Source organism: Ornithodoros turicata, chromosome 8 (assembly GCF_037126465.1).
Source record: "Ornithodoros turicata isolate Travis chromosome 8, ASM3712646v1, whole genome shotgun sequence".
In the NCBI taxonomy this organism is placed as follows: Eukaryota; Metazoa; Arthropoda; class Arachnida; order Ixodida; family Argasidae; genus Ornithodoros; species Ornithodoros turicata.
Window position 1 is genome coordinate 16582280 of NC_088208.1, and position 18994 is coordinate 16601273.

The 18994-nt window shown below is 45.3% G+C and overlaps 1 protein-coding gene across 2 annotated transcripts; it reads right to left on the reverse strand.

The window, feature by feature from the left end:
- Positions 1 to 100: 100 nt before the first annotated feature.
- On the reverse strand, positions 101 to 17042 carry LOC135366543 (protein toll-like). 2 transcript variants are annotated; one of them, XM_064599275.1, is made up of 6 exons: positions 16228 to 17041; positions 15098 to 15965; positions 7922 to 8490; positions 6126 to 6258; positions 4440 to 4752; positions 101 to 2207 (listed from the first exon to the last, which is right to left on the reverse strand). In XM_064599275.1, the coding sequence occupies exons 1-6, from the start codon at positions 16927 to 16929 to the stop codon at positions 1928 to 1930; spliced, it is 2865 nt and encodes a 954-aa protein (XP_064455345.1). In that variant the 5' UTR covers positions 16930 to 17041; the 3' UTR covers positions 101 to 1927. The 2 variants fall into 2 exon arrangements, with proteins under 2 accessions (XP_064455345.1, XP_064455346.1); XM_064599276.1 differs by having other exon boundaries at positions 2121 to 2207; positions 4416 to 4752; positions 16228 to 17042.
- Between the last annotated feature and the right edge of the window lie 1952 nt (positions 17043 to 18994).

Consider the following 18994-nt stretch of genomic DNA (forward strand, 5'->3'; position numbering starts at 1 on the left):
ATGTGAAATGTGAAATTATTTCGCGTTAAGTTATCAACCCCTCAAGTGTTAGTAACCACAAGAAATAACCGAGACGTAGACGGTGCTCATTTACTTTTTATTCTTACTATTCCATCTGCTTCTATAAAAAAACAAAACAAAAATAAAAAACATTCACAATGTTTCTGAGAAAGACGAGCAAATATATGTTTGTTAGTGAAAGGTTTGTATAGTTTGTAGTATAGTTGGTAGTTTTGGTTTCTGCCTTCGGGACCTTTGTACGAACGCACCGCACCTGCACACGGTCCAGAGCGAAACAACCTTCTAGTCGGAATGGAATGGGTGGCCCCATTCCGCGACCCTGGAAACTACTAGAGTCAGTAAACAGGATGCAGAGTAGCGACACTAAGCCACGCCGGCGAGCTAGACCGCTATCTTGGGTCCGGCGTTGCTGCGTCGCCTAGCAACGGGACACCAATCTCCCCCTTCTCCATCGGAGAACTGCGGGCAGTCGAGCCAGCTCGCAACCGAGGAACCAAGTTTTGAATTGAGGGGATGGCGCGTTCTTGGAAGGAGAGACCACGTGACACGATCGGCCCAATCGAGGACACCGAACGGCGTCTCCGGCGCGGAAAAGGAATGCCATACTCTGTACCCCTATTTAGTGACTCTAGTAACTACTTTCCACCTTTCGGGAAAGAAGCTGTAAAATGTAACCGCAATTCCGTTTCTCAGGTATTACCATATTTATTAGAGTAGCCGAACTCACCAGATGATGAATTAAATCTCTTTTCCTACGTCTAACCAACCAACCTACCATAGCTCTTTTTTTTTATGCGTGTAGACTTCGAACGTCGTTTCGTCCTTCTCACACGTTACAGTTGGACACGGGTTTAGCTGGTATTTCCGTGCTGGGTTGCCTGTATAACCTGTCTTTGGTGACACGACAAACCAGAGCTACAGCTTACGCGTCTAACAAAAATGGTATGCAAACATAGTCGCGCAACAAAAAACAAACAAGTGCGCAAAATAAAGCGTTTGAGCGTTGCATTTACCCGCTTTCGTTTCTAAAAAGCAAACTCTAAATTGAAGCACTTACGTTAAGTCGACAGCCAACATGTGCAAGATACGATAACAATACTTCAAACACGATACTATATTCCGAAGGCAAAACGCAACTGAAGCGGTATACATATACTTGCAATGGGAGCATCATAATGAACAGAGCGATCAGAGCATATTAGTAGGCACTGGCAAAAACATTGAAGCCAGATGTAAAGGCGACAGCCATCGTCCTCCACTTCCTTCGAAAAATAACCTGCTTAACCACACAAGGATGACAACTGGACTGATGGGATGCCGTTATCTACAAACCGTTGAAAATCTAAAATCGTTGAAAATCGTTGAAAATACGCTACACTGACCACGTCTTCAAGGTCTGCTTTCATGTCTGGGTCATATAGTTGTATAGCTCTAAATTTTCACAATTCAAGAAAACTAATTCTAAATTAACTATTTTTGAAAACTTAACTGTAACTCCTGACGTCCCCGTAAACAAACGTACCCGTCAACAAACGGCTAGCCCCTTTCCTGGTTTTTGTTTTATTCAAGTCACCGTACCGGTCTTTGCTCAGTCATGTACAGATGGCTTGTTCTACGAGTTCTGCTTGGTGTATTTGTCCTTTATGGACGTCTCTTACTGGCACGCTAGCGTGCGCAGTACTAGCGACGACATCAACGAAAACACTTACACCCGTCTGTATCAACAAATATAACAGTTCTGTTCTCAAATTCTATATCTTATGTTACTTCGGCGTGACAGCGCCTATCTAACTGGATGTCTTTCGGACTGAAACACCAGGACTGTTGTATCTTTCTTTGAACACGTTCAAAATTATATTAAAAAAACAAAAAACAACGGGTGAACTAGGAAAGACATTTAACCCGTTTAATCTCCTGTCCTCGGTATAATTGAGAGCGGTATACCGCCAGGATGCCGAACTGGATTTCTGTTTTTCTTGGGCAAAGAGTATATAAGCTTGTTCCAGAAATGCTTCTCCCCCCAGCGCAGATAATTAGTTGCCTGCATGTAATGAACGAGTTCCTGATCGAGACCATCCGGCACCTTATCCACAACCACGATGACCAGTCTGTTGATTTTGTCTTGCAGAGCCGTGTGATGGGCGACGCGAAACTCCCAACGACACCAGTCACTCTCCACGAAGTTTCTGGAAACGGAAAACAAGAAAAACAAAACAATTGTCGATTACATTTCGGAATGCAACATTTGCCACTAGTCCCACCCTATACGACACGTGCAGGATGTCGCCACACTACAGGCCAATAAGACCTTACGTCTAAGTCTGCTCCGATTACGAATTACCGGCCGCTAGTGGGCGACACTATGGTGAACTATAGCCACACGGAGAGTTTACGCGGTCAAAATGTGGCAACACGGCCTTGCGCGCGGGAATTGCTAGCCTGGCGCTCGTGCCAGATCATGCGACACAGAGAGTTTTCACCCGAACATGGATGTCCAGAGAGAGAGCTAGAGACCTGGACATCCGCAAAGTTCCCGGCACCGGGGTAGTAGTTCTAGCAGTCGCCGCTGCACTATGGGATCTGGCGCTAGTTAGCATTATTCGTTACCACGTTATTTGCCGAAACCGCGGCAATGTACGATGGGCTGTGTTGGTAACGACGAAGAGGTACAGAAGAGGTTAGCGCGTGTTTAGCAACGGTGGTGGTGGTGATGATGATAGGGCTTGCCGTTGTCGGCCTCACGTATGTGGGCAACGTCACGACTCACGCCCTGGGGGAATGTGCGTCCTGGGCCGACTTCTAAGGGAACTGTGCCGACATAGCACTGTTTAGCAACAATGTAGTATGTCACAGGGGTGGTATCCAATGTATTGCTCCGTAGACGAAAGCGCGCTCGGCGAACGCAATGCATCCTGGACAGGTCCTGGTCGCACGTCACAGCAAACGTCAAGACCTTAAAGATGGCGGCGCCCGTGTTCGGCGGCCAAACTATGGCCAAACCTTTTGTAAACAATGCGATGGTCGTTTCTGCGCGACGTTTTAGATGTCTTTCGATCAAGGTAATTATTTTGATAATCTCGATCTCTGATAATCTCTGGTAATCTCGCAGTAAAACGCGCAGTTTTGCACATAAGGCCTCGAACAATTGACGACTTCCAAAGATGTGACGACGACTGCGCGTTACGACCCACTATAAGCGGACGCGATGTACTTAAACTAAGGAGAAATTGGCTACCATGTTGAAGAAGCACCGCATAGTTTACGCTCGCAAAATACGTTCACCTCTTGGCTCTATGACGACGGAAGTATATCGGTAATGGGCAAAACGACATGTAAACAAAGTCTCATGATCTCAAAATGACGTTTTCTATGATATGCGACCAGGACAAGACAACACTACTGTCAAAAGCACCCGCTTGAGGGTAGTTACAACAATGGCGGGTTTGTGTCACCCCTGTGCCCGGTGTAGCAGCAGGCGAACGACGGTGGCAAGGATGATCGTAGTGTCACATGTCATATCCTCTCCCCAATGCTGCTATGTGGCGCTTGCAGCGGCCACTAGCGTAACTAACCCATGACGCGGCTCTCCTCTCGGCGGCTGCCATTTGTCCAGGTCTCTAGTAAAGAGTAGGTCATGGCCTGCGGTTTCAGATAGTCGTTTGAATCATGCTAGGGGCACCGCGGTCGTCGGTTTCGTCGCGTGCTAACACATGGGTTGCGCTGTGTAGCGACTTCAAATTAACTGTCGCCCTGTACCAGCCACCCTGTATCGGCATCCGCTCACACCTATTTCCGCTTCGGAGTGCTTTGCTTCGACACCACACACCACGGATATCGCGTGAACCTTTTCAGGATGCAAAGGAGGGCCAATCGATTGATGGTACAGATACCAAGTGTTTTAAAACCAAAACGAATTATAATAGTGCTTTTTTTTTTTGTTCTGTTCTCATATTGTCTGCAACGCTGCGTACGACTGTGTCGCCTTCTGACGGAAGAAGATGAGACACAGGTATAGCCAACTGAATATGTTAAGACAACAGAGCTTCTTCTTTTTTTTTTTTTCACGATTTATCCACAAAGAATTCGGCCAAGTGGCAGTAGCGTTATGGGATTTTAGCGCACAATGTGTTACTCCCGAACAATCTATCTCAATCACAACCAACAAAATGTCCCTTAGGGAACCCAACACATCTGAACGCTGAATTTCAGGGTCTGTATTCCATTTAGATCACTATTTCAGATGAGTGTTCCGCAAGCACCATCCTCAACCCTGTTCATACGCCTTTCACTTGAGTGGGAAACATAGAAAGGGACATATATGCAAACAAGACATGCTTTGTTGTATTCTAAAATGTCTGAAGCGCTGATAATTAATATAATAATTCACAACATACCCTTAAAGTGGCATTATTCCTTACTGTGTAAGCAGTAGCAGCGTACGCCGTGAACAAGAAACTGCCTCCCGTATAATATCCTGCAGTAGAAAGCCTCCTTTGAAGTTTCTATCGTAGGTGCACAATGAGAAGCCTGCCCTTTCGAGTCCGGGTATCAGGTTCGCATAAGCCCAATCATAGTCCTTGCTGCTGAATGATATGAAGACGTCAAACACTTTGTCGCTGTCGAGTTCGTACTCCTTGACAAAGTGCACGCCATGCGAGTACAGCCATATCTTGATTTGTCTTTCACGTTTTACATACACCACCGTGACGGTCAGCACAATGGTTAACAGAACTGGAAGGAAAATGGGTACGTAATGACTAGCAACGGACGGTAACGGGCATGTGTAGTGACACCTGTCTTTTTTTTTTCCCTTTATTATTATTTTTTTTGCTGCCTATATTATACAGGGTGTCCCAGAAAACGTGTCATTGAATTATAATAAAAGAAAATACACCACCTAGAGTCATGCGGTCAACGGTATTTGTTCTTACTGGGTTTTTGCCACCTCCTCATGTGAATGTCGTGTAACGTAAGTTTAATTATGTAAATTTTTGCGAGCTTAAGTCGGAAATTTGCCTAGTAAAGGTCACTTTTTTACCCCACCAATGTGAAGAGCGTGTCTAATTTACTCAAATTAATGATAATTGACAGGGATATTCAGGAGCTATCCCATCGGAAAAAATAGCCGAACATCATGCTCTACGGAGGTCGCACAGAATAGTGCACGATGAATTTTTCAGCGCCTCGGGGTTTTTACATTATGCATCATCTTCACCAGCTCGCTTGCTTCCTAGCCATTGTTTCATTGAGAAACTCTGCCTTGCAAAAGTGCTTACTCGTATCCGGCAGAACTTGCAGACGACAACACCTGTGTCACGATCACCTGGCGACGTGAACATGAACTACACGAAAACTGGATCTTCCTTGGCCTACTCGCAAAAGCAACTCTCGCTTGCGTCCCCCCTTACTGTCTGCGTTGCAACAGCTTTCTACCCTTTCAAGAAGAAAATATTCATACCATCTCTGCTCCCTTGTCCATTTTGAGAAGGAAGGGAAGAATGGTTCATAGAAAAAAAGGGAAAACCCAAGGCGGTGGGCGTTTTACGGATGCTGCCCGTGCGTCGAGCGCCACTACCCTGTTCAGTGAGTCCAATGTCGAGGTTCCTCTATAGGCAAGGGTGAAGTTTACCCGGGTTACAACGGATGCTTCGAGCACTGGTGCTGCACAGTTGGTTTGAGGAGATCAAGAAAGTTGCCTTTCGTCGTCGCCATGGCTGGTAACCTGAGACGCGAGGCAGTCTCGACACCAAACGAAACTGATCCGGTCAACCAGGTATCACGGGCGTTGTTTTGCTTGCTCAGCCTTACGTTACTGGAATCCGCGCCTTGTGGAGTTTTTCGGATGGGTCCGAAAATAACTATATCACATAAGTTACGTGACTTGTAGAAGAGATGACCGGTCGATTCTACACGAGTTTCTGGCAGCGTAAAAACGCCGTTTTATTTGGCAGCACCATCTTTTTTGTCAATGCCGTATTAGACGCCAAATGATGCGAAAGGCCTTAGCGTGCGTGATGTCACCAGCACTGTTCGTGTACGACAGAAGACATAAAAACGTAGAGACCTTGTAGTCGGCTACGAAACAAAATTGAGAAAACGCTCACCAAATACAGGAACTCCAAATGTAACGAACTCCGATATATCGGGCGGACAGAAGTCCACCGAGTCCAGTAACATGAGAGGTTTCTGAGAAACGCTGGGATTGCTTCCTTCTGCACATATTATGGAGTCCCTTACCTGGAATGAGAATTTGGTAATGGAACCGTTTAGGGCCCAGACATAGTTCGTAATATTACGGTGAAACACCTCAAGTTACAGGAGAGCAGAGCAAACATTTCGAAAGTTAAACGCAACGACCAAAATAAGTAAAGAAATAATGTTCCTACACGAACTTTTTGCGGACGATCTATCGAACGGATTTTTGTTCTGAAAACGGCTCCAGTATCAGGTGACCGAAGGGACCAGATATTCTCATTTGGACAGCTTCGTAGCTTTTTAGCTTTTAAAAAGTTAAGTATTGAGAGTTAATTAAGACATTGCCTTAGGAGTTTGCTAATGCCCTCCTAAAGAGTGCTTTTCAGCATATGCTATATTTCGATTGACTTCATCTCCAGAAAAGTGATATATATATATTTTTTTAAGAAATCTGTCCGTATTTAGCTGGAATACCCTCTATGTGAAGTAAAAGTGTGGTAAAAGGTATACCAGTCATCAAGCCAGTGGCTTCACTTTTATTCATTTTGAATTCCGCCACGATGTTGGGCAGTCTGTGTATATATCTGTGCGTTTGAAATGGACGCTAACTGGTGCACTTACTCAATGTAAAAACACACGAGCGCGCGTTAGACTTAGTGTTATACCGCGGTTTGAATCCCATGTCTTCAGACTCCTACCGAATACATGCCATTGGAATCCACAGGTTTTACACTGTACTCTCCCTTAAAATATTGTCTCCTTATGTCTGTAGTTCTATCTACGTATAAATCACATTTCATTGTGAATTCCGCCACGATGTTGAGCAGTCTCTGTATATATATGCGCACTTGACATGGATGCTAACTGATGCACTTGCGCAATGTAAAGACACAAGAATGTGCATTATGAAATCCCATGCCTTCAGACCCTACCGAATATATGCCATTGGAATCCACGGGTTTTACACTGTACTCTCCCTTAAAAAAATATTGTCTCCTTATGTGACGTGGACGGGTAATAAATATCAGTTCTATCTACGTCAAAGTCACATTTCCAACTGCTTCTAATTTCATAAAATTAGTTCCGATATTTTCGTAAATATAATCTATATATATCCATAAAGATAGCTTCGAAAATCGTTCTAAAATCATTTCTATCTTTTCGTAAAATTGTTTCGAAAAAATTTCGGTATTATTGTCTGTCTTTTCAACAGCATTATTAAAACATGTAAAAATAATTCCTATCATTTCTAAAAATTATTCCAAATTCATAGCTACCTTTTAATAAAAATAATTTCTAGCTTTGAGAACTGTGACGTCATGTATGTCATGTGGTGTCAGATTTGGCGCCTGGCAACATTACTCCTGGAAGGTCGATTTCCGTGTCTTCACCACACCTGCTGGTACTTTTGCAGTGTGGGGAGGAGACCGGAGACACGGAATGTTGCTAGGAGAAAGACGACACAGTCGAAGGTATACAGTACGAAGCTACTGCAAGACAGAAACTAACCAGACCCACGCGTTCACGACGCTGGAAAAAAGGCAGTGGAACGCAGACCGGTTTCCGAATTAACAGAATTTGTATGTTGTTGATTGAGCCAAACGTGGTTTTACGCGATCTTTCATCGTTTAACATGCAGTTCTAAACGAGATGAAACAAACCACCTCCCTATTTGCAGGCGCCTGAACTTTTAAAACATTCTTACCACATCTTCGTGGACACGAGCCCATACTTGAAAATCGTAGGCCTCACAACCGCAACTCCACGGGTTCCCCGACAGCCACAATCTGGATAAGTTTAGCTGCGACGCCACAGGTGTTGGAAGTCGAGTAAGGCTGTTGTTTCTCAGGTCCAAGAGTTTCAAGCCTCTGGGGATATGCATGGCTTCAATATTGGCGAGCGAGTTATCACGCAGGAGCAAGGTGTGTAGGTATGGTGTTCGTTCGACGAAGAAACTTCCTGTGGCACGTAGTTGATTTTGCCCAAGGTTAATGAGGTGCGTATCCCGAGGAACCCTCTCTGGTATGTGCGTTAGGCCTCTGTTTGAGCAGTCCACGTTTGTCACTCTGCTGTAGTCTTCATTCACGTGGCATGTGCATGTGCACCTGTGGTCACAGTCCTCGGGCCAGTGCTGCAGATCTTCCAAGGTGAGGTTCCGAAGCGACGATCCCTGCCACCAGAAAGGAGTGTCGCAAAGCGGAATGCCTTGTAACGACACTCCTGTACGATCTTCTAGAAGCCAGGAGATTTGGCAGTCGCAGTGTAATGGATTTCCTGGTCGCACCATATGAAAATTGAAACGAAATAAATTACAAGCTCCTCCTACTTCCTCCAGCGCACATGCATGGCGTGTGGTGCATCGTGGGATAAAAATCGAGCTTTTTGGTAGCTCACGTTAAAAGTGTTAAAGCACTCCAGGGCAGGGGACACAAAGAAGAGACGATCACAAAGAACAATGCCATCCGTGATCGCTTCTTCTTTTTGCCCCTTGCACCGGTGAACCTCATCGCTTTAAACATAGTATTCCTAGAGTTGGAGGAGACGAGTGAAATGCGCAAGGCACATCGGGAAGCCGCTAACCTTTATAGCCCATAGCGTTGTATAGACAGGGCGCCAGCATAAATTCCTCTTTCTTTCTTTTTTTTTTATTTGAGTTGTACAGCCAGGCGGACATCCTCTCGAAGTAAGTATGCAAATAAGGAATCAATAATTTCTAAAACTTATTAATTGATTCTTTAATTAGAGGATTTGGGGCAAAAGCAAGTAAGCAGAGTGGGAGACAACTCTCACTGTGAGCCTTTATACCTTTTAAGTGTCCTGAAATGAGCGCGTGCGGTGAAAAAAATGGCTGTACTCTTTGGCGCACTGCCAAAGGCGCATGAAATGTGATAGCATTACTAGCGTTGCAGTAGATGAAGGACACCGACTGCATTTTGAATACGAAAAGAGCATACTTCCGGGAGCTTTGGCAGATCGTGAATACACTATCGAAACGACGCGATAAAGGAAACCTTCAAACCACAGATTGGGAACGTGACGCAGGCCGATTGACTTATCATATTTTCCCAAGGGTTATCGTTGAGAACTTGCGATCTGCTAACACTCCGTATCCATTCAATCATGAATCTGAACGTGCCACCGTACACCAGTGGTACCCAAACCATGGATGGCGACACATTTTGAGGGTACGTGGTCGCGAAGAGGCGCACAAATGTTTTGAAAAATGCGATATCGATGTCATGAAGTCCACTAACCTCCACTAAAGACCACAGTCCTAACCTAACCTAACCTAAGAAAACCGTTTCGTGTGGGCCATATCAGTGAGCGAATCAGTTGCGCAACCAAGCCTGCAGTTGTGCAGCATGGCCTTGTGCAACACTTTCTGGTTCAGAGAACTCGTTGTGAAGGTGGATGCAATAAATTGTGAGTGCATGGTTTTGGCTAGCGTTCATGCCCCGAGATCGGAAGACGACAGACATCGCGAACAGGGACACCCTGTGGGTGGATGGGGGAGGGGGAGTTAGCTACGTGTGGTCGTCTATATTTTTAGGCGCCGCAGGGCGGTGAAATCTGAGAAACGCTATGCACACGACTACTCGGACGATTCCTTTCTGAGTGATCTTCATTCTAGCAATGCAGAAGATGGGGTTGTGGATTCCGTAGTAGTATGTGTAGTCCACGTAACGCATACATCCGAGGGGTGTTCAAGTCAAGCCGGGACTTTCTGTCTTCTGAGTGTACAATTGGCTTGCGCTACTTCTTTTTCGTCATTTTCGCAAGCGACACGCCTCCGCTTTCATCACATGGTGGTCCAAAATTTGTGCAAAACAGAAGACACGTGCTGCAAAAGATGGTCGACAACGAGGGGAGCGCGCACGTTGAACTGTGAATTCTCATGAAGTTTCTCGTGAATGAAGGTGTAAAGTCATCTGAAATTCCCAGAAGACTTCAGGCTCAGTATGGCCACGATTCACTTAGCTGCAGCAAAGCATGTGTGTGGTGCAAAGGTTACGAGACAGCCGTACTTCAGTGCAGGACGATCCCGGCCGAGGTGGCTCAGAGCCCAGTGTCAGAGTTCCTGAGAACATCCAACTTGTGCAGCGCCTGATCCTCAAGGACCGACGGATAACATGTCTCGAACTGGCTCGAAAGAGGGACCTTTTTGTGGGAACGTTGAACACTATCATTCATGAACACCTTCAGTTTCGAAAAGTTAGTGCCCCTTGGGTCCTGAGGCAGCTCTCTGTGTTTGACCAGCAGAGAAGACTGGAAATCTCCCAAGAGTAAGGTACCGTTTCGAAACTGAAGGACAGCCATTCCTTGATCAGATCATCACGTGCAATGAAACGTTGATGCACCTGAGTCTATTCCTGAGTCTATCTGAGTTGATTCCTGAGTCTAAGCGCGCATCAAAACAGTGGAAGCATCCGGGCACAACATCTCCCAAGAAATTCCGAAGCACCCCGTCTGCGGGTAGGGTCATGGCCACAGCTTTCTGGGACAATGCTGGCGTTGCTCTTGTTGGTTTTCTGCCCAGCGATACGACCATCAATAGTTCGTATTACTGGCAGGTTCTCAGGGATGTGCATACACTGTTAGAAGAAGAGGTATATAAAAGGTATAAGAAAGGTATAAATAAGGTCTACAGTACGACATTTATACCTCATCACGACTGTCTATACCCTGTTTAAACCATGTGTAAGGTATAGATCACTGATTCTATACCTTCCACGGCAGCTGAGGGTATAATAAAGTACTTCTATGTCACGTTTATACCTTTAGCGTTTTGTATACCTTTTCTTCCGCAACATCTGTGATCACATTCATTTGTAACGGCGACTATATCATCTCGGTTAAACAATACGTTAATTTAAAAACATAGGCAGTAATACAGTAGCATTCTAATTATATTGGGTAGTGACGTCTGGAAGCCTATGATTTGATCCCAAAATAAATAAATTTGCACGCCCTCACTTCTTGAGTTGCTTCCCGGGCGAAGGATGGTCTCCACCATGTGTAGCCGCGGTGTATTGTATATGTATCTGTTCTCCAGCAAATGCCAACTGCTCCTGGAAATATTTTTCCTAATATTTGTTGGTGTTGCTTCTTGGTTTCCAATTTAATGCTAATTGTTACTTAATTTCTTTCCTCTACGATTCACATCCATGCTTTGTGAGTTTGTGCGCGAGTGTCTCCAGGTATTTTCTTTTTTTGTTATTGTTCCTTTGGTCCTTTTTTTTTCAATATTTGTGGAAAGCTGCGCTGGGAAGCCGCCACTCCGATATGACGCCGAAGCAAATCGAATATTACCGTTTTCTTCAATGATACCACAAGGTCTTCAAAATATACCCTCTAGGAGGTATATGTTTATACCCTGAGGTGCAAATAATATACCTTTATGGAGGTATAAAGAGAGTATACCTTCTGGAAGGTATAGCGTTTATATCTCAAAAGGTATGCGCCCTGGGACAAGCCGTTTATACCCCAAAAGGTATAAATTTTTCGAACAGTGTAAGGCGCTGATGCAAAAGTGGCCAGGCCTCATCACCAAAGGAGATCCTTCTACAGGATAATGTGCACCGGCATACCGCGCATCTCACGACACACACCTTACAGGAACTTGGCTCGGAGTTGCTATCACATCCCCCTTACAGTTCAGACGTCGCTCCCAGCAATTTCCATCTCTTCAGGCCACTGCAGGCGTTCCTTGGGGGCCGCCTCTTCGGCTGCGATTAAGAGGTCAAGAATGCAGTCCAATCATGGCTGCTACACTCTCAGAAAAAAGGGTGTATAAAGGTGGTGACTTCTACAGTTACCACCTAGGTCGACATAGTGTCTGATAAAAGGTGTAAAAGGGTTGGAAAAGCAATTATCATATATCCAAATTGCTACAAAAAGGCGTGCACTCCCTCGCTCACCAGATCAGAAGTGGTAACCCTATCATTCATGGCAGAGAAAGAGGTAGCAGGTAGAAGTTTACAACCTTTCAGGTACAACATATGCGACAAATATTACCCTGAAATATTACCCAACCTTTTTTCTGAGAGTGTATGTGCCAGAAGGGATTTCTACGCTGCTTGCATTCAAGTCCTTGTGAAACGCTGGGACAAGTGCATTAGTGCAGCTAGAGATTACGTTGAAAAATAACACTGATTTCTTGCCTGTAAGTTCATTTTACTTTTGCAAAAAATGAGGAGTTCTGGTTTGACTTGAGCACCCCTCATAAATGCACTTCTGGTGAACACACAGCATATCGTTGTGCCGTTGAGGGTGATCGGCACATTCACATTGCCCGCGACGTCCAAATTGAACGCGTCCTTCATATAGGTGACAGACAACCCACTGTTGTAGTTCCTCACGTTAATTTTGAAGTTAAAGCCTCCATACACAATGAGCAGCATGTCAGTATAGTGTGCCATTTTTACCTCAGCAAAGTTTAGGTGCGTTTTAGGAACTCACGGCAGGAGATCCCAAGGAAGGAAGAGCTTGATGTCCACCTCATCATGCCTCCTCCTTGTTATCTCCTAGGTGGCGAGTCGAGGGCACGGCCTACTATGTTATGGCAACAATGTGATATGATCCCCTTCCTAGCACCGCACCTGGAAGATAGCGGTGGTGCTACTCAACGGCCTGGATATTGCTTCGTCAATTTCTACCTTACTCTGTACTTTAGCTTATCTTAGTGTACTTGTACAAGGGGTGCTTGTGTTCTTTGTAAAGCTGATTATCATCATCATTCCATGCATTTTCATAGGAACTGTCACGACTGACACACTTGGGGGAATGTGCGTTCTGGGCGGACTTCTAAGGGAACTGTGCCGACATATGTCTGAAAGTGTCTGAGAAAAACCCAGGAAAACACCACAGACAGCACAGCCGGCACCGGGATTTGAACCCAGGTACCTCCCAGTCTATGTCTATGTCTGCTTCTGCGTATTCGCAATTCCAAATTGTATGGTCCAATAATGATGTACATCTTGCAGGCCAATGAGTAGAGCCCCCTATCGAACCATGTGGATGGCCTCCTGATAGGCTTGCTAGTTATGACATGGTCGCTATGATCTCTGTAGTAAGCCATGATCGAGAGTGACCAAGACTGGCTGTGCTTATGTAAATTTTTTTCTCACAACAAAAAACTGCATGCATGAAAACCTTTGCGCTGTTTGGAAAACTGACATGTATACTTTCATCAGATGATGGCCCTTCGGATGCTACTATGGATGGCCCTTGGTGCTCCTTGTGGCCACCAGGGTGGCAGCGATGACAAAGAAAGTGGGACCAAAAAAAGAAGCCTGCCCTGGTGCCAGAGAAGACAACATGGTTTGGCAAGCCTGCAGCAGTGGGTCCGATGCTCAACTTTGTTATCCCAAAAACATGTATTAAAGGCAAATTATCCGCAGTCCTATCCTGTGGCACGTACAAGATGTCGCCACACGGGGAAGACAAACCTCACGTAGCATCACGGCACCAGTATTATTGTGAGCAGGGCGGTGCGTAGATAGTCATCAGATCGGCTGGTGGTCTTGCAACAGGTTCAAAAAGTCAAGGTATACTTGGCATTGTTCTCGGTGTTGTATGGTGTGGGACATAACAGATAATAAACCCTTGATGCTAAGGTATATTCTCGCATGGCCCATCCTCTTTTAGCCTCTCGGCAAGAGGGGTTGGAACCCTCGGGTGGGATGGGCAAAGCGGGCGCCACCTGTGTCGAGCAAGGGATCACGGGAACTTTGAGCGCCCCAGAGCATTATGAGACGCCAGAGAAGACGGTAGAAGAACAGCAACAACATTCCCGGTGTGCGCAATAACACTGTAAGCCGGGTTAAACCACACCGAAGCACACGACGGAGCATTGTCCCTCAAAGTTCCCATGCTGCTTTGCGCCGCTCGCTTGGTGGCGCGCGCATCTTTCTAAAATCGTCTATTCCCTCATCTTTGAAGACAAACGTCTGCACAGTTCCCTATGAGGTCGCCCAAGGATATGCGATCCCCCCAAGCAGCATATCGCCACACCAACACGCAGATCGCTTAGAGCAGTGTTTCCCAAAGTGTGGTCCACGGACCCCTAGGGGTCCGCGAGAGTGTCCGTGGGGGTCCGCGACCGTCTCTCACATTTCAGTGAAGATTTTCGTCCCCACAAACACGTGCTCGTACATGCTGCCCGATTTCCAAACACCCAGAACTTCCAAAATTGCTACAAGCATGCTTGAATGGCTAGCTTCTAATTTCTGATAGAAAAGTCCTGCAATGCACGTTTGTCCACGTCGTACACATACAAACAAGAAGAGACCAGTCCGGAATCGTTTCTGAAGCTGTATCGAAAGCACGCAGCAGCTGACGAGGTTGCTGGTTATGCACTGGCTGTGACGGTGTGTGTGTGGGGGGGGGGGGGGGGGTCCGTGAATTGGTTCTCATCGCTTCCGGGGGTCCGTCACCACCAAAAGTTTGGGAAACACTGGCTTAGAGACAACACACCACAACTACCACCATCAGATGAGCCTTAGCTGTGACGTCCGACCCCCTTCCTACCTCCGAAAGGGAAAAGGGTGATGCCCATATCTGCTGTTTTACTTGCGTCTTTTTTTTTGCGTTTCTGGCCTAGATTTTGCGGAGAATTAGGGGATATATCTATTACAACAAAGGGGGCGAAAAGGAAGAAAGGTCAGCCAAACGGGACGTCGGGTTACTGTTCCGCAAAAAAAGAACGAAGGAGAAGGAAAAGAATTGAAATAAAGTGAGTAAACACGAAATAAAATATGTAGAAAAGAAAGGATAAACTAATAAAAGGTAGGGTCTCCAAAAATCCCTGCCTCAAGCCCCAAAAACGTTGGCAGGAAACTCGACTATTTTATGGAGTACAAGGTATGCACGTTTCACTTACCTGCAATATTTATTATTTTCAAGCTCATCGAAGCCGTGGGGAAGCTGGCACGATGTATTGTGGTCAGGCTGTTGTTCTGAAGGAGAAGTTTTTCTAACCTTGGAAGCTCCTTGAACGCACCACGAACATCGCTGATGTTGTTTGCGAACGCATAAATCATTTTTAGCCTTGGAGCGCCGCTAAAATCATCATCTTCAAGTGCGCCTAATAGATTGCGTTGAATATATAAGAGCTGAAGAGTAGGCATCGAGTGCAACGATCCGTTCAACATTATCAGACGATTTCCTTCCAAGAACAAATGCTTCAAGCTGACAAGACGGTGAAAACAGTACCTTCCTAACCAGGCAATTCGATTATGTCCGAAGTCTAATTGTTCCAAGTTTCCATTATTTTCAAACGTGCCATCAGCTAAGAACGAGATCAAATTTTTTGCCAGCTTCAGTTCCTTGAGATACTTAGTTACTGAAAATGCGTTGCTTATATCGGTTATCTTATTGGAAGACATGTGCACTTTTTCCAACATTCGCGTGTAATGGAAAGTCTCCTCCAAACTTGTGATGGAATTGTGAGACGCCAACAATGTAACGAGTCTTGATATCTTATGGAACGCACTGCCGTTAACGTAGGGTATGTTATTGTAGGAAATGTGTAAGGTACGCAATTGTTCGACAGTTACAAAAGCGACGGGATTAATCAGGGAGATGTTACAGTTTCGAAGCGTTAACACTTCTACGTTAACTTGAAACGCTCCAAACGCAGTGACACCAGTGATGGGATTATCATTCAAGAAGAGTTTCTTGAGAGAAGTGAGTGGCACAGCTGTTACCCCATAGATGTTACTGATGTTATTATTGCTCAGGGTCAGCTCCTGAAAAAAGAAAAAGAAAAAGAAGAAAAGATACATTATTTTTTCAGCAATGGCATCCTTATCAGCAACAAGGACAACCTTGGTTTGTTGTTGACGACGCAAAATAATTCGCGAAAATGAAATCCTCGTGGAAATTACTGCACCTCAAATTTAATGAATTACATCTTTTTGGGGGTGAAACCATTTTTCTATATCCTCTGATACCGGCGCTGTTAAATTCTACTACTACTACTACTACTCTAAAACTCCGTAATGTACTTACTTGTAAGTAGTTCAGATTCTGAAACATAGCTTTAGTCAATGAACTTATGGAATTGTTCCTCAGGCTCAGGACAGCCAGAGCGGGCACTCCCGAAAGCAGTCTGGGAGGGATGGTCTTGATTCTGTTGGTGCCTAACCACAACTTCCGCAAACTGCGTAGATTCTTAAAAGCGTTCGGGTGAAAAGACGAAATTAAATTGTGCGACAACGACAAAACGCGCAGTGACGGCAGGTGACCGAGGCGTTGGTCGACATGCTGTATTCGATTGTAATCCAGGTACAGCCCACTCAGCTCACTCAGTGCGCCAAGTGCACGCGGTACAGTCGTCAGAAGGTTGTGCGTGAGGTGCAGGTCTGACAACCTACCCTCAGTGATTCCTACGAAGGCGTTGTCGTCCAGCGATGTCAGACCACAATGTCGAATTTGGAGCACTCTCAAAGTGATGTTGGAGAATAAGTACGCTGGCAGAGCAGCCACACTGACGTGGCTCACATACAGTTTTCGTATCACGTGTCCCTGCAACCTCGCGATGTCCTGTAGGACTGGCGTCTCGTTGTTGACGCTACTGCAAGTGACAAAGGGGCCGGTCGTTTTGCAGGCACACAGCTCCAGCTCTGGGCACGTGCCAATCCTTTTTCGGGCACAGTGTGAGCAACAGAAGCACAGCAAAGCTATCACCGCCGTGAAAGAGCCGGGGTACATAGCGGAACGAAATTCCGTGCGTGTACATAAACAGGAGGAGCCGTTGAGGGGGAAGTCAACACAGGGAACTGCGACAACGACGGAAAATAACTAAGGGCGCTGGTAGATAACGCCAGCCTTTCAAACAGGGGAAGTGCACGTGGTACCGAAAGCGCAAAGAAGTCGCATTCAAGGAAACACCGCACCGAAACGACGACCCACGCGTGACGCAATTTGCAATATGCACCCGTCGCATTTTCCCCTCCTTTGTGTGTGTGGGCACACGAAGGTTCCAATACGAAAACGGTTTCGGCAGCTATGCACGTTTTTTCATCTTTTGTTGTTAAAAGGCTAAAAATAACAGCGTGTCAGTCTATATATGCACGACATGTGAAGGGAAATGTCCAAGGACGAGAGCCGCCGATATTTCGAACGGACACTGTTTTTCTTCTGAACTCAGAAGCAGAAGTGTCTGTGTTTCGAAATATCGACGGCTCTCGCCCTGGGTGACTTCCCTTCATACTTCCCTAAAGGTTCGCTGGATTTTCTACCCGTCTACATATATGCACGATATGGGCTATAAAGGGAGTTGGTATGTGTCGGTAAGTGGTAGGTCCATGTATGCCACAAAAATGCCAACTTTTGGTACGGAACCCTTCAAGGAGGTGACAATAAATATATGCTTAGGCGTATTAGACATTAAAAAGTTGCGTTCGCTCAACGTCATCGTGTATGGGACAACGGTAATCCGCGGCTCGTCTCAGCGCGGCAGGTTCTTGAAAGTGGGACTTGGGAAAGGAGGTTGATTCTGCGCGCAGTCTGCGCGAAACATTTAAAGGAACATTGACGTTACCAGAAGTTACAACGCGCAGAAGTGGTCGATGGTTACATTGGCAGAAATGACGCGTGTGAGTGTATCCGGAAAGAATGCCAACAGTCTTAAAACAAAACAGTAAATAATAATACTTGTAGCAAAAAGTACGGTAGGGGAAGCTGTACTCTTCATTAAAGATGCATGTGAAATCGCACTCACATCCCCTGCTGAGAATTTTGTAGGAATATTACTTTCGGAGCGGGACATGAAGTTCTGAGGCGTGAACGCTCCTTCAAAGTGTTTCTGAGGCGGACGTCTTAACGATACTTCTGTGAACACCTTGTTGAGTTCCTTTGGAATCAACAGAAACTCCATAGAATATCAATGTAAATTGAGTTAGCTCAAAAGGAACTCAATGCAAATTTTATTGCACAAGGCTCAATAGAGAGTCTACTGCAGAGTTGCTATTACTTTTCCGTTGCGCGTTAACAGTGTTGAGTTGGCTGAAAACGTACGCAATGGAATTTTTATTGCACAATTCTCAATACACACTCAATTGCAGAGTTAGTACTGCTTTCCTGTTGCACTTTAACAGTGTTGAGCAGGACAACTGCGACATATGTTCACGGTTTATTATTACAGCATACACGCGCTGTGCCGCGTGCAATATTATTGACATAAAAACTATGAAAAAGTATTTTTAATTGCTTGCTGCGCCGATCCTTTACGTGTTCGTACGTACTTTTACGATAAAATTTGTCATGCAGGTTCGGATTGATGAAAATAGCCATCTCCCTGGGCAGGTTTGACTTTCGATGGACCTATACCGAATGACTCAAACGAAAAGCAATTAGAAGGACAGACGTTATCCTGGCGGTGAGGTAATACTCCAGCGAATTCCCCACTTCAATATTGTAAGACACGACGGCAGAAAAACAGGCGATGTCAAGTTGCCGGTGATGAGTAGACCAGAGAGTGATATTAAACGGTAGGAGCAACTTATTTGTAAATAAATAAGTTCCTCCATTCTGACTCAGAGGCGAGCAAGTCTCTCGTAGTAGCGGAAGCTCGCAAGACAAGTAACATGTGGTATCTGTTTTCTCCTAGGAAGGAAATGTCACTACTACATACGCCTTGTTTTTTATGTATATTTTTGTCTGTCTTTTCTTTTTTCTTTTTTTTTTGCTTTTTGAAACCGCTGCGCATATTGCCTGCTATATGGAAATACGCGAAAGAAAGAAGAGGAAGAACAGCGAAAATGAAATATGAGTA

Coding starts and splice junctions, on each gene's coding strand:
- LOC135366543 (XM_064599275.1), bottom strand. CDS start 16,929: ATGTACCCCGGCTCTTTCACGGCGGTGATAGCTTTGCTGTGCTTCTGT. Junction 15,966..16,227: donor AGAATCTGAACTACTTACAA/GTAAGTACATTA, acceptor TTCTTTTTTCAG/GAGCTGACCCTGAGCAATAA. Junction 8,491..15,097: donor GAAAATAATAAATATTGCAG/GTAAGTGAAACG, acceptor TGGTGCGACCAG/GAAATCCATTACACTGCGAC.